General features: G+C 39.6%; 1 protein-coding gene across 3 annotated transcripts in view; it reads left to right on the forward strand.

The window, feature by feature from the left end:
• Positions 1 to 13,912, forward strand: part of CFAP47 (cilia and flagella associated protein 47) — a 277,930-nt gene that overhangs the window by 23,036 nt on the left and 240,982 nt on the right. For 2 of the 3 annotated variants that reach the window (XM_077342939.1, XM_077342940.1), the window contains exons 10-18: positions 443 to 662; positions 998 to 1,150; positions 2,903 to 3,080; positions 3,587 to 3,683; positions 4,815 to 5,031; positions 6,054 to 6,298; positions 8,048 to 8,178; positions 10,812 to 10,934; positions 11,106 to 11,237. In XM_077342939.1, coding sequence (XP_077199054.1) covers positions 443 to 662; positions 998 to 1,150; positions 2,903 to 3,080; positions 3,587 to 3,683; positions 4,815 to 5,031; positions 6,054 to 6,298; positions 8,048 to 8,178; positions 10,812 to 10,934; positions 11,106 to 11,237 — 1,496 coding nt within the window. The remainder of the gene's footprint in view (positions 1 to 442; positions 663 to 997; positions 1,151 to 2,902; positions 3,081 to 3,586; positions 3,684 to 4,814; positions 5,032 to 6,053; positions 6,299 to 8,047; positions 8,179 to 10,811; positions 10,935 to 11,105; positions 11,238 to 13,912) is intronic. The other variant, XM_077342941.1, reaches the window with a different exon arrangement.

Genomic DNA, 13,912 nt, shown 5'->3' on the forward strand with positions numbered 1-13,912 from the left:
CAACTCTATGATTCTAATTTGTAATTTGAGAAATCTGTGGACCCAGAGATCCCTTAATGGAAGATCCTGATAATTGTGGACTGTTCTTGCATTCTCCTTTCACTGACTATCCATTCTGACTCAAGGAAAGTTTATTCCCAGGATTTTTGGGACCACTTAAACTAAGAGCGATGAGGGTTAGGATCTGAAGTGGGGAAGGTGAAAAGTTGCTGTCTGCTTTCTCTTCTGTAAGCAGAGCTGCACTAACGGAACTGAGAGCATTATCTTCCTTCCTCACTTCAGTCTTCTTACCCGCATGGCTGTTAGTACATGTGAGTCCCTCAAACCTTGGAGTCAATTTTCTTAGAGTTGGAAATGACCTCTAGGGGGAGGAAAATATGGGGAAAATCTGTGATCCTTGTATCTGTGGACCACTGGATCCAACAAATTGTATTATATTTAGATTCTAATCAAGGTGTAACATCAGTTTCCATTGCAATAGGAGTTCTGACATCCAACAAGGAGGATCAGTACAGTTATATAACACCAATGGTGCTGCTAAAGTCTGATCAAACCCATATTCACGATCATGTTCTAAACAGAAACTTGGATGATGCACTGATAGCCCTTCCTAATGATCGTCCAGCTAGTCTTAGGCCCAGTGAATGGCATAACAATTACAGGTAACAGCAAACAACAACAAAAAAATCTCTATATTATTGCTTAAATATTTGGTATAGTAATTCTAATTTCCCCCCCCCAAAATGAATACAGATATGTAGTAAAGATACATTCAGTTGCAAATGTTTTTTTTGTGTTTTTTGTTTTGGAGAAAGCAGACATTTTGCCAACAAAATTATATTTTTATTTAAAAGTCAAACAGTAATAATTCTTTATAATGTTTGTCTTTGCAGGGTGAAATGCTAGTTATGATTAACTGCAATAGTGAATAAAATATATTTCTAACAAAAGCATCACTCATACATCTAATGAAGTTATTTTCTACTTAATTATTTAGGACTATTTTCACAAAGGTTGCCAGATATAATTATGTGGATCCGGAGTACTCCTACACAGCATATGAAGAACTGGAAAAGCAAGTCAATAAAGATTACTATGCAGACTACATCCAAAGTTTAAGAAACCGTCGTTTGAATAAAGAAGGTTCTAGGTAAAGCTTTTGCTCCCATTGTTGAAGGCTTTCATGACTGAAGTCAACTGGTTGTTGTGGGTTTTCTGGACTGTGTGGCCTACCAGACCATGACCACCTACAATACAATGTGGCCTACCAGATCATGGCCACACAGTCAAGAAAACATGTAACAACCAGTTTTTGCTTTTAATTACAGTATTTGCTGACGTATAAGACTACTTCCACCCCCTGAAAAACATGCCTCCAAGTGGGGGGGGTTGTCCTATACGCCGGGTGCACTTCAGTTGGGATAGACATAGGTGCCCATAGTGGCCCATAGTACTGTAATGTACTGTAACAAGCTCTATATTTTGAGTGGAAATGTTGGGGGGGGGGTCGTCTTATACGCCCAGTCGTCTTATACGCCGGCAAATACGGTATATTGTCAAAATTACAAAAGCAGGCTCTGGTCAAGGTAAGCACTTTCAGTGTTCAGTAAGTGTCATGTAGAAGCCAACCTTCATCCGAAGTATGCTGGTTAGAAACCTTAAAGGCCTTAAATAGTCTTATTTGGCCATCTGATCCACTGAATTGACTAAGGTCCATTGTGTCTTGAGTATATAATATTTTTTGTAAAGGAGCTAACTATATATAACAGTTCTTGTAGTTATTGTATTTTATGTATGCTGTTTTTATTTGATGTCTGGCCATTGCAAAAGGCAGCATCACTGAAATGCATCTGGTCAGCAGAGGCATTAGTATGCATGTATGCCGTGATTTTATTGAGGCTATGCTATAAGCCTTGGGTTTTTAACTTAAATAAATAGTAGTAGTAAATTTTTAAATTGTGTTCTACCCTACAGCAGTCTTTCCATTTCTATACTACCTGGGTCTCCATTTTGCTGGGTCAGTACTTTTGTAATATCTCATTTAGGGTGATATTGCTGTATACTGCAAATGTTACATGTGAGTTAGAGTTCACTGTTATGTACTCAGCAATTATTTTTACCTTGCTTCTTCTCAGCATTAAGTGGTTTACAAATTAACAATCACAAATGCACATCCACTGAAATTAAATTAAAATATAAAGAACTAAAATCCATAAATAATAAAGTAATTCTAGAAATTCTGTGGCTTGAGTTCAGCACTGTGGAGGATTCAGGCTCTCAAATGATTTCTCCCAATTCTGCTCATGTTTCCAGCATGGAGGATGGAAATCATTTGTGTACCATTTCAGATAATTTTATAGCCTGTGAATTGTTAATGCAAGTTAAATAAAAAATAGGTACTTTTAAGTTCAGAGACCGTCCTTCAATAAATGATAATTTTCTTAAATTGTCACAGCGTTTTTAAGCACTCTGCCCATTTCACAGTCAGTATCCAAATCACTTTAGCATCATAAAAAATAATCATGAACAGTCTGCTCTGATAAAGTGTAAGAAGCAGATAGGTAAAACTGAAGTGAGTCAGATGGGTGAAGTCTGGGACACATCACTTTGAACTATACTAGCTGATATCAGTGTTCTTAAGAAACAAGGAAGGTATCATTTGGTAAGTATTTTAGGTCAAGTGCATCAGTGTTACCTTGGGCACTGCACCCATTGCTCTTGCTCTCTTTACAGCTCTGTATGAGTAGAATTCAGGAGACATAGAAAGGTTGGAAATATCTCTTGTGTGAGTAGAGAAAAGCTCACAGATCTTAAGATGCAACCCATTACATTTAAATTCAGAGTTTCATAATTTTATACTGTGTCTGAGTCTTACTTCCCTGTCCATTCTCCTTCCTTTCAGGATCTATGAAAAACTGAATAATTCTGTTGATCTAGGGTTAAAGCCAGCATCAGGGTTAAAATCACCACAGCTAAAAGCTTTACGGCAAGATAAACTGGAGGAAGATACTGGTTTAGTAAATGGAAGTGACTTGTTAACTAGTCAAAAGTTAGCAGAAATTAAATCTATGGGCAAAGAGGTAAGTTAGATAACTGAACTGTTAAATATAGTGGTTTGCTTCTAGACATCACCTCTGTATGGTCTTTCTAAACCACACAGTATGGGTTTTACCTAGGGATGTACAACATTTTTTTTCATTTTTCTTATTTGGGTTGATTTTACTCAAAGTGATTGGGATATATCTGAATTACCCAAATCACTGACGTGTTACAGTGATTTGGATTCCTGTGATTTGATTTTCCACAAATCAGTTGGTCTCCATTGGAGCCCGACAGACAGCTGATGCTACGAAGATCCTCAGGATCAGCTCTTTGGTGGGGTCTTTAAAACCCATCTGATACTGTGGAGAGCCAGTTTTGGCCAACTCAGTTTTCTCTTATACTCCTGTATTTGTTTCTCTTTAATTGCTTACTCATCTTCTGTGGATAATGAATAGGTTATGTACTACATTTATATATATACTTGGAAAAAAGTCTAACATTATCGTGTCTTAGTATATGGTTATTTTGTTGGGCATTTTAATAGGTTAATGGTGGCCTTAATGCTGTTCCATCTTCTCCACAAGAGCACGAAGACTGTAGTTTAATTTTGACACCAAAGCAGCTACATCAAATATTTATTGGTAAGATAAGATTTTTCCTGTATTTAAATATTTCATTCTGTTGACACAAATAGCATATCCATGTTTTGTAAAAACAGTTTTCAGGTAAGGCCATACTTTTAATTGAGCCAAGTGTTTGGATCTGGCAGTCCCCTCTGGGAGTCATGTTAGACTTTCATGACTGACTCAGCCAATGGCAAACAACAAGGGCAGCCTAAGGCAAATATGGTGTGGCAGCCATCTGATCAACCAGGAACAGTGAGGCCCAATAGCAGCAGATTGATTGATGTGGGAAGCTGCATAGGGCAGCAGGACCTGGGGGAAAGGCACTAAGGGTTGTGAGTCAACCTCCAAGCCTCTGCCTTATATGAGGCAAAGCATTCTGATTCCCTCAAAGGTTAACATCAATATTAGCAGGTCTGCTCCAGCTTGCTGACTGACTGCTGTGGCTCAGATTATATTAAGCTTCATTGCGATGAACTGTGGCATACAAACAAGCCTCTAGTTTGGACTCCTATATTCTGTGATGGTATGCCATCTAATACAAGGTATTAGGTGGAAAGTTAGGCTTTGTTGTTTCCTTGCTATTAGATTGCAAAACCTATTGATACCTTGTTTCTAAAAGTATTTAATAAATCTTTATACATTTCCCAGAGGTCTGATTTCTTGTGTACACATAATCTTGAGGACCCACTGGTCTGAGTGTTGCTCACTTGTCCAAAGGGTAGTGAGTCAGGGGAACCCAGGCTTGTGTTTTTGATGCTGAGCTTAAAAGTTGCCTGCCATTCAAACCCCCTCAAAAGCCTTTGCAAACAAGCAGATGTTGCAGTGTCTTCTGAAGAGATCCAAGCAGAACCCCTCTCATTCCACAGAACTGGAGCCATGATGGAAAAGGCCTGGGCTCTGGTTGATGCCAGCTGGACCACCTTAGATGGAATAACCAAGAAATGACCCCTCAATTACTGTACTTAGCACTCAGGGATATATGGAAGGTTACAGTCCATGAAATTCATATTCACTTATTGCAATGTTCTATGTTTGATACAGATGAATGCATGGTTGGGTAACATAGTTTTTTTATTTTTTATACATTTCCAGACATCTGAGTTTCCTTCCTTTATAATATAATGGTTTCATGTCTATTCCTTCCAGGTCCCTCCATTATTGACTTTGGTGAGGTTTGTGTGCATTCTACATCTGTCAGGAAAATGCATATTGTAAATAATCTCCCTGTTCATGTTTGGATTCAAGTAGGAATTGAAAGTGAAGAGCTACAACAGACTAGCCCTTTATCTCATGTCATGCCACCTCATTCGCAAACGTATATTCCAGTTGTGTTTGAGACTGACAGACTGGGAAGTTTTCAAAAGTAAGATTTCATGTGTTCCTCTTGATCTGTGCATGAATTTAAGGGCTAAACTTTTTGAGTAAAACTGTAAGAGGAGTTATTCATGTTCCTTATTGTAAAGGAATGTTACAAACTGAATTTATCAAAATGATTCTGTGTATGCATGCTCCAAAAGTCTTGTTCCTGATTCCGCAAACCAGGCTTTGGAATGTTGGGCTTGTTCACTCCCTCTTTCCATAGTGCTCCATTTCTTCTCCTTTCCTTATTTGAGCAAACCATAGTTTGTGATGGTATCTGACTTGGGAAAACTATGGCACATTTCTAAACCAGATAATGATTTGGAAACATGTTATGATTTGCATAAACTATGTCATGGTAGACCACGGTTTTTCTCAACAAAAAAATAAAAGAAGGAAAAAGAAAAAAGAAAGGAAGAAAAGGAACATGTAAGAAAAAGAGAAAGGGAATGGGTTGTATGTGGGAGGAGTATATGATACTGCAAGGCTGTGCAATGTAATGTCTGGACTTTACCAGTTGTCTTGACTAAATAATGTTTGTGAAATTAAATATAAAAGCCAGGCAGCCCAAGTATCAGCAAAGCTCAGAATCTGGAAGTGTAGTGGAGCTAAGAATGTGAACAAATGTATTCAGTCATGCAAGCCAGTGCTGTTTGACTGTAGGGTGGCAGTTTTTCATACTTGGCTTACGTAGCAAGCATATGGATTTGTGTGCAGTTGTACCAATAGTGTTTTATGAGATTGGTTATCATATTTTAACAGACAACAAAAAACCTAATCATCTTGATTTCGGAACACTTTAAAGAAACAAGTGTTTGCTTAGTGAAAAGACCAAATGTTATTTGTTCTTCAAATAAGAAGAAACTTTTATGAAATTTTAGCTTCCAGGAAAAAGAGTATTGTTTAAAATAGGGCTTGTTGCATCTTTAGTCCATACAGTATTTCACAGCGTGTACTTAAAATTCATATTTATGTGGTTGTATAGATGAATATTGAAATAAGAAGATTTGTTTTTGTTTTTTACAGGTCCTTTATGTACACAATAAATCAGCACCACATTGGGCATGCGTTGGTAGTAGCAAAAATAGTACCTGTTGCTTTGGAGCTATCAACAAGGGAACTGATTTTATATCCTACTTTCAGCTTCCTGGCTGAAAGTGGATTTAGAACTACAATCACACTTTATAACCGCAAAAACTATCCTGCTCAATTCATCTGGAAGCCCATAATCACAGATAAAGGAATGGCCTTTTCTGTATTTCCAGACAAAGGTAACTCTATTTTAAAAAGGTAAAGGTATCCCCTGTGCAAGCACCGAGTCATGTCTGACCCTTGGGGTGACGCCCTCTAGCGTTTTCATGGCAGACTCAATACGGGGTGGTTTGCCAGTGCCTTCCCCAGTCATTACCGTTTACCCCCCAGCAAGCTGGGTACTCATTTTACCGACCTCGGAAGGATGGAAGGCTGAGTCAACCTTGAGCCGGCTGCTGGGATCGAACTCCCAACCTCATGAGCAAAGCTTTCAGGCAGCTGCCTTACCACTCTGCGCCACAAGAGGCTCATTTAACTCTATTTTAAGCAATGATAAAACAATGAAATATATTCTGAAAGAATATTTTAAATAAGTCTGATGTTAAAGCATTAATTAATAAAGACCATATCAGCCCCAGGACTGTCATTCCTGAATAAGGAAGTGCAGAGAGATACGAACATTTCTGTATGTAATGCAGAATCTTTGATCAATTGTATATTGACATATTTGAATTACTTCTTGATGCAATGTTAAAAAGTCAGTCACTCTGTTAACAGCTGCTAGTTGATTTATCATTTGACTTTTTAAATTGTATGCATTAAAGAAAAATGTTTGAGGAAAGTAATGTGTTTAATTTGGAGCATTTTAAAGAAGATTTAACAATATCCCCCTACATACTGATGAAACAATCTAATTGTCATTCTGCAGCAAAACTCAACTTAATAAAATGTCTTTCAATCTGCACATCCATCTAAGGCAGTGGTTCTCAACCCTCCTAAAGCTGCGACCCTTTAACACAATTCCTGATGTTGTGGTGACCCCCAATCATGAAATTATGCAAGTGTTCTTTCACAGAAATTAAACCAAAACTGACCAAATGGCACGGAGATCAATTGTTGATGATTGTATATAAATTGTTTTTTCCCCAGAGTTTCTCAGTTCAGTTCTGTCTCTGGTCCCATCATGCTGATCTCGCTCTTTTCTGCTGCTCCAGATAGAAAAACGCTCAATCTATCCAGCAAGGCTGTTGTGTGGATGGCGCCCCCCATGGCCAAGCTGCTTGCCCTGCTGCGACCCCTGTGAAAGGGTTGTTTGACCCCCAAAGGGGTCCCAACCCCCAGTTTGATAACCACTGATCTATGGACTAATAATTATTGTGTTCTTTTTCTGTCCATTCTTTTCATATATATAACCACTGTGATGTGGTTTTAAGCAGAGTTGCCTTTAGCAACACTGAAGGGGTGGCATAGAACTATTTTAAATAAATAAATAAATATTCTGCACTCTTTTGAAACTCTTTGAAGCTGTGAACTGTATCTTTATTCAGCATTAAATTGAAAGTCCCATTTTGTTTGTGTTATTAGGCAGAGTTCTATGATTTGCCTACATTAATTTATGTTAATTGTTGCTTGTATACCAATAAAATCGGCCTAAGCCTCAGGGGAGGACACTATATAAATACAATAGATAGACAGATAACATTGTGAAACATTTTGATGTAAAAGTGGTTTTCCTAGGGGTATTGCTTGATTAACTGGGCTCTGTTTTAGATTTCTGAAGTAAAGTTTAATTGGGGTGTTTCATCTTTAGTTAAATCTTTGATTTTATGCAACACATTTCTGTGCATACTTCTTTATATACTAATATCATTCCTTAAAATACATCTACAAATTGGAGAAAGGATTTCAACTAAGATTTCCAATTATTTTTTACTCACAATACTCTTTATAGGAACTGTAATATCTTTTCCATTTTCATATCAATTTAGGTACTGTAGAAGCCTATAAAGACTTAGAATGTGAAGTAGTTTGGCATCCAAGTTTCTCCTCTCCAGTAACAGGAGAATTCGATTTATGCGTGCATCAAGGAAAGACACTTAGACTAAAATGCTTTGCAAAGGTAACAGTATTTCCTCCCAGTTTGTCTTAGGAAAATCTAACTGGTATTAGCTTATTTATTTATTTGTTTATTTATTATATTTCTGTACCGCCTGCCATTAAGGTTCAGGGCGGTTTACATAAAACAAAGGGATAATACATCATAATTCTTAACAACAGCAATCAGAACAATGTGATTCATAACTGTAGATAACAGTATTATAACATTTCACATAACGACTTCCAACCATGAACCCATAGGAGGTCAGATTAGGTTCAGATCATGGGGAGAGGTATCTGGAGGACCAGTGGATGTTGTTGAGCCTTAATTTAAAGAAGCAATTTAAGAGTTCTTCAGCAGACAGAAACATTGAAACAGAGGCATAGTTCAAATCAAAATAAACCAGGTTCAGGTAAAATGACAAACTGGTTTGCTGTAAAAGTGAAAGCTTTTAACTGACAGGCATAGGGAAGAGGTCATGTTTAAGTAACTATAAGCTATGATTCATTGTCATGTCTGAATAATGCCAAAGAGTATATGGAATAGGCTATTTCCATATGGAAGTTCTTCTCTGCCTTGCCTTCCAAAATGGAGTACTTTTGGGGGGGTGAGGGGAGGTTCCATACAAAGTCCTACTGTAATTGTCCTCTTTTGAGGTTTTCACTGTTCTCAATATGCTCTTTCCCAAATCTGCTTTATTCTGGTTTTTTTGTGAGGAATAGTGCATATTTTTCTGCCCTGGGAAAATCTAATTTGGGTCTATTAAAGTATCATCTTTTCCACAATCACTTTTGGGTGCCATTTCTGCACCTTCTTTCCTGCTGTGTTATCACATGGGTTTTGTAGGTTTTTGGGAAAAATTGTAATTGCTGTTGCACAGCAGCTCAGTAACATAGTGATTTATTGCCACTTACTCATTTCTGCTTCAAATTTTACTTGCTGTGAATTCCTAGTATTCATTAAAAACTGAAGTCTGCAGTCCCTGTCATTGCACCAGTATAAGGGAAAAGGTGCAGGCAGTTTTTGTACAGATTGGTAGAAAAGGAATGGGGAGGTTGAGCTGCAAGATGGTTGAAGCAGGAAGGGTTAATTGATTAATTGATTGTTTCAAATTCTACCATCTAATGATTTCTTCACATTCAAGAGAGAGGAAATGTGAAACATTCTTCAGGGAGAGGGTTACTGCTTAAATGTTTAAGGATTAACAAATGACAAGTTAGCTGGAGGTGAATGAGTAAACAGAAAGAAATTTCCAAGCTGACGATGGCAAAAAGCGTTATTCAGAACAAGTTCCTAGGTGTAAAACCTCATTTTCGTATTTTACTTCCTCAGTAAACTTATTTCTTAATTGGGTTTTTTTTCCGGGATACTAACAAAGTCTTCGACCCACTATCTTATACTTTATATTTTAAGCCATATAATTTGGGTCTATTAGTATCAAAGGTCCATGTTTTTATACCGAAAAAAAAACAGTTAAGGAATAAGTTTACTGAGAAAGTAAAATACGAAAAAGAGGTTTTATACCTAGGAACTCGTTCTGAATAAAGCTTTTTGCCATTTCCAGCTTGGAAATTTCTTTGTGTTTATTCATCTTCAGCTGACGGGTCAGCTCTGTTGGGGGTTAATGAGTGGCAGATTTGGCTCCTGGAATTTGGCTTCTGAAACCATGGTGTTCAGTCCCTGTGACAGTAGCCAGCTCAGCTTCAGGCTCCTTCCCTCCTTCCCAGGCAGCAGAAGGAACATGGGAGGAGGGAGAGAGAACTAATATGCCCTTTGAACCTTTAAAGGGCCATTATACCAGCTTGGTAGGTTCTAAATAGTGAGTGGTAGATCTGGTCTCCAAAGGAGGCCAGACCTTTCCACTGAAAATAATACCTCTTTAAAGTTTAGAGAGCCATCGTGGTACAGGCCATCTGGGACATGTATGTTCTCTATCTCCCCCTCTTCCCTTGTTTGGTCTGCTGGGTTGGCCACTGCCTCAGGCATGTAAAGTAACTGGCAGTAGACATGGCCTCTGGTTTTCAGAGATCTGGTCTTCCAATTGAAAATAATGTTTTTTTAAAGTTTAAGGACCAGAGTGTCTTGAACCAGCTGTGAACAGCAAAATGCCTCACAACAAGTATTTATCAGGAGCAAAAAAAAAAAAAAAAAAATCAGAATTAAGAAATATTGGGTGTACTCCAATCTCAGTCTTTTCTGTAGCCTGTAGAAACTCAGTTCAACAAAGGTTTATATTTATATATGATTTGGGAAGTTCCCAAACATATTGTGGTAAGAATTCTAGTTTGCATTGTGTAGCGTTATACATGAATTTTAACAAGAACAAGGCAGATGTTTCTGCTTTACTATACAGTTGGATACATGCTTGATTGCTTGAGAAGATAAATCATTCTTTTCTTTCATTTTGCTTAGTATGTGTAAACATACATCCTTGTCTTGATTCCAAAAATGTCAAAAGGAAATTTGAAAAGGGATTAGGTATAATCATGGAGGATAGATCTGTAAGTGGTTATTAGACAGGGTGTCTCCCTATGCAGAGGGAGTTAACCTATAAGGTAACAGACAACACCAGAGAAGAACGTTGGCCTTAATGTTGGCCTTAATGTATATTTATTGGTAACACATTAATTTTTGTTTTTCCTTCTCAATTTTAGCTTGGTTCTACCAGTGTTCAGTTTAAGGAACAACGGATAACTTTTAACCATACTCCTATACATTTAACTACCTGCAAAATGGTTATTCTTCAAAATGTGGGACATAATCATGCCTACTTTCAGGTGAGATATATCCCAAAGTGGATAACTGTAGATTCTCTCTGATGCATCTGCCTCTGAAGCTATGCATGTACTGCTGCTGGAATATTCAACGGGTGATTTTGCAGGTGGACAAGTTCATTTATTTGCAGAAAACTTCGTAAAACTAAGGTTTTCTTATGCTTTTGTTCACAGGTTGTTGATGCCAATCCTCTTCCTGGAATGATTATCACTCCTTTTCAGGGTGTAGTACCTGTGGGAGGTCGTACCGAACTAAAAATCTATTTCACACCTAATGCTTTAATGAAATTTGATAGCAGAATGGAGGTACCACCATGCAATATTTCTTTTTTCTTTTATTTTAAAAGTTGTCAGTATTTTAATATGTTAATGGATTATGAAGCCTCTGGCAGTGAGGAACTGTGATGTTATGAAATACTGACAAATATTTCATCAGGTGAGGCAAGGAAGCAGTTAGCTGGATTGGAGTTTTAGTTTCTTTGAGAATAACTACAGGAGTGCCTGCCTGGGAAAAGTTCTGTTACTGTACAGGCTAGAAGAGCTGTATGGACATGGGAGGAAGAATAATGGAAAGTTGAGTGGGGAGAGATCTCTACAGATAAGCAGCCCCAAAGCAGACATAGCTGAAAGAAGGGGTAGGATTGCCAACCCTCCTGGTGGAGGCAGAGATGCCCTGCTGCCTGGTCCCACCTCCCCACTGCTGATCAGCTGGCCAGTGAAAGGGGAAAACTTATGCTGAAAAAGAAGGAAGAGCTAGTTGATGTGCAGTGACATGTCTATGTCACTGTCCATGTGATCCGGAAATGACGACACATTCAGGATACTGTAGCAACTCTTTTGTATTTGGGCAAAAACTTCTATGGCAGAAGACAAATTTACCATAGATGTTCTGCCTAAATGCCAGAGCATCACTCTGAAGTCCCAGTTGATGACATCACTTCTAGGTCATGTAGGGCACAACACTGTACATTGGATTGGCCTCCCTACTTGTCCCAATAAGTTCCTTCCATTCCCTGCTGGTTACAAGGAGGGACCTAAGAACCCTAAGAAGTAGAGTAAAATAATTAACAGCTGGTGAAATTCTACTTGTCCAGGTCTGGATTTATGTTTTGTTAAAAACACTTTTCTCTTTGTATAAAGCATCCCAGGCAGCTGGTAATCTTTAAACCGCTCATGTGGAGTGGATTAAATAATCAGTTAAGGGCACCTAAGGAGGGCCCTGTCTGTGATGAGGAAGGGTGCCGATAGGCCCTTTCCTCATGACTGACAATCGGAGGGCCCAATTGACAGGCGCAAAGTGCCTGCTGATTGGGCCCTCCGATTGCCAGTCCGGCGGCAAGGGACCAATTGCCAGCCACGCACAGTGCGGCTCGCGATTGGTCCCTTGCCACCGGCCTGACGAATTGGGAGGCGCTTCGTGCCTCCTGAACCGCCCCCTTGCACGTCCGCCACGTTTGGCCGAGCTCCGCCATTTCTTCCCTCGCCGCCAAGACGCCCAGCCACCCCCCCAAGTGACAGCCTGTGCCTGCGCGGCCCCAGCAGCCGGCCATCACTATCGCTGCCGGAGCCGCCCACTCTGTGCCGGGCTGCCCGCCGCCGCTCGCCCTGGAGCCAACCCGCGCTTCGGCCCCACCGCCAGCTGCCCACCGCCATCTTCTGGCTTGCCGCCAAGAGGACTGGCGGCCAGTGCCGCTGAGAGGTTGCGGCGGCAACTGCTGCCGACAACCAATGCGGGGAAGAGCCCGCGCAAAGGATGCCCACCAGCCGCGCCGGCGGCAACGGATCGCCGCCTACCAACCTCTTTCCCGGTCCACAGGCCATTTGCCCAGGCCAACACCGGTGCTTCGGGCCCGCCGTCAACCGCCCGTGGACATCTCCTCCCTGGCCCCAACGAGCACAGGTAGGCGGTGGCGTGGACACACCACTGGACAAGCCCACAACGGCAGCGGTGAAGTCTACCCGCCTCGCACACACGTGGCAGCGGTGGGGGGGGGCTCCCGAAGGCTCCCACCAGCCCCGGGAAGGGTCTGCCGGCTGCTAGTGCCCGCTGCATTTCAAGGGCAGAGGGCTTTATTAATAGTTTTAAAATAAAAGGATAGGACTGCAGTAATGGAATCAAACTATAACAAGAATAATATCGACTGGATAACAGGAAAACTTTTTTCACAGTCAGAGTAGTTCAGCAGTGGTGAGCTCCCCCTCACTGGTGGTCTTCAACCAGAGGCTGGACAGATACTTATCCTGTATGCTTTAGGGTGATCCTGCATTGAGCAGGGGGTTGGACTAGTTGGGCTGTATGGCCCCTGCCGACTCTATGATACTATGGGATGTTTTGCTTCTCTTCCTATTTCACCAGAATCTTTAACTTGGGTGTACAATGTCCTAGGTTTCGTTTTCCCTCTCTGTTACAGAGGTTCTGTAAAAACGTTGGTATTTATATTTTTGTTTAAAAGTTTGCAAAATATTGCATTGCATTATATTATATATATATTTATAATAAAACCACAATCAACATAACAATGCATCTCTAGATATCAGGGTCTAAATAGGGCATTGATCAACAATAGCAATTACATTAAATCATTAAAAGAAAGCAGTCTTGTGGCACCTTAAAGAATAATTAATTAGTTGTGATATAACCTTTCATAAGTTACAATCATTCTGACTCATAAAAGTTTCTGCCACAATAAATCTGTAAGTTCTTATGATGTCATAAGACTCTTTCATTATTTTGACTGGTGCAAATTAACAGTTACCCCTCTGAAATTTGTCTTTATGGAAGCCTGCGTTCATTAACGCTATCACTGAATGTAAGAACTGTCATTATTTATATCCTCTCTCTCAATTTATCTTTAAATCTTTATGTTCTCATTCATTGTGATAGTTTTCCTTAAAGTTTATTACTATAAGTGTTTCACTGTAAAAGCTTTAGGAAAAACTATTTTGTATCAATTGTTATATAGTTCAAAATGGGTATTTGT

Source organism: Paroedura picta, chromosome 6 (assembly GCF_049243985.1).
Source record: "Paroedura picta isolate Pp20150507F chromosome 6, Ppicta_v3.0, whole genome shotgun sequence".
In the NCBI taxonomy this organism is placed as follows: Eukaryota; Metazoa; Chordata; class Lepidosauria; order Squamata; family Gekkonidae; genus Paroedura; species Paroedura picta.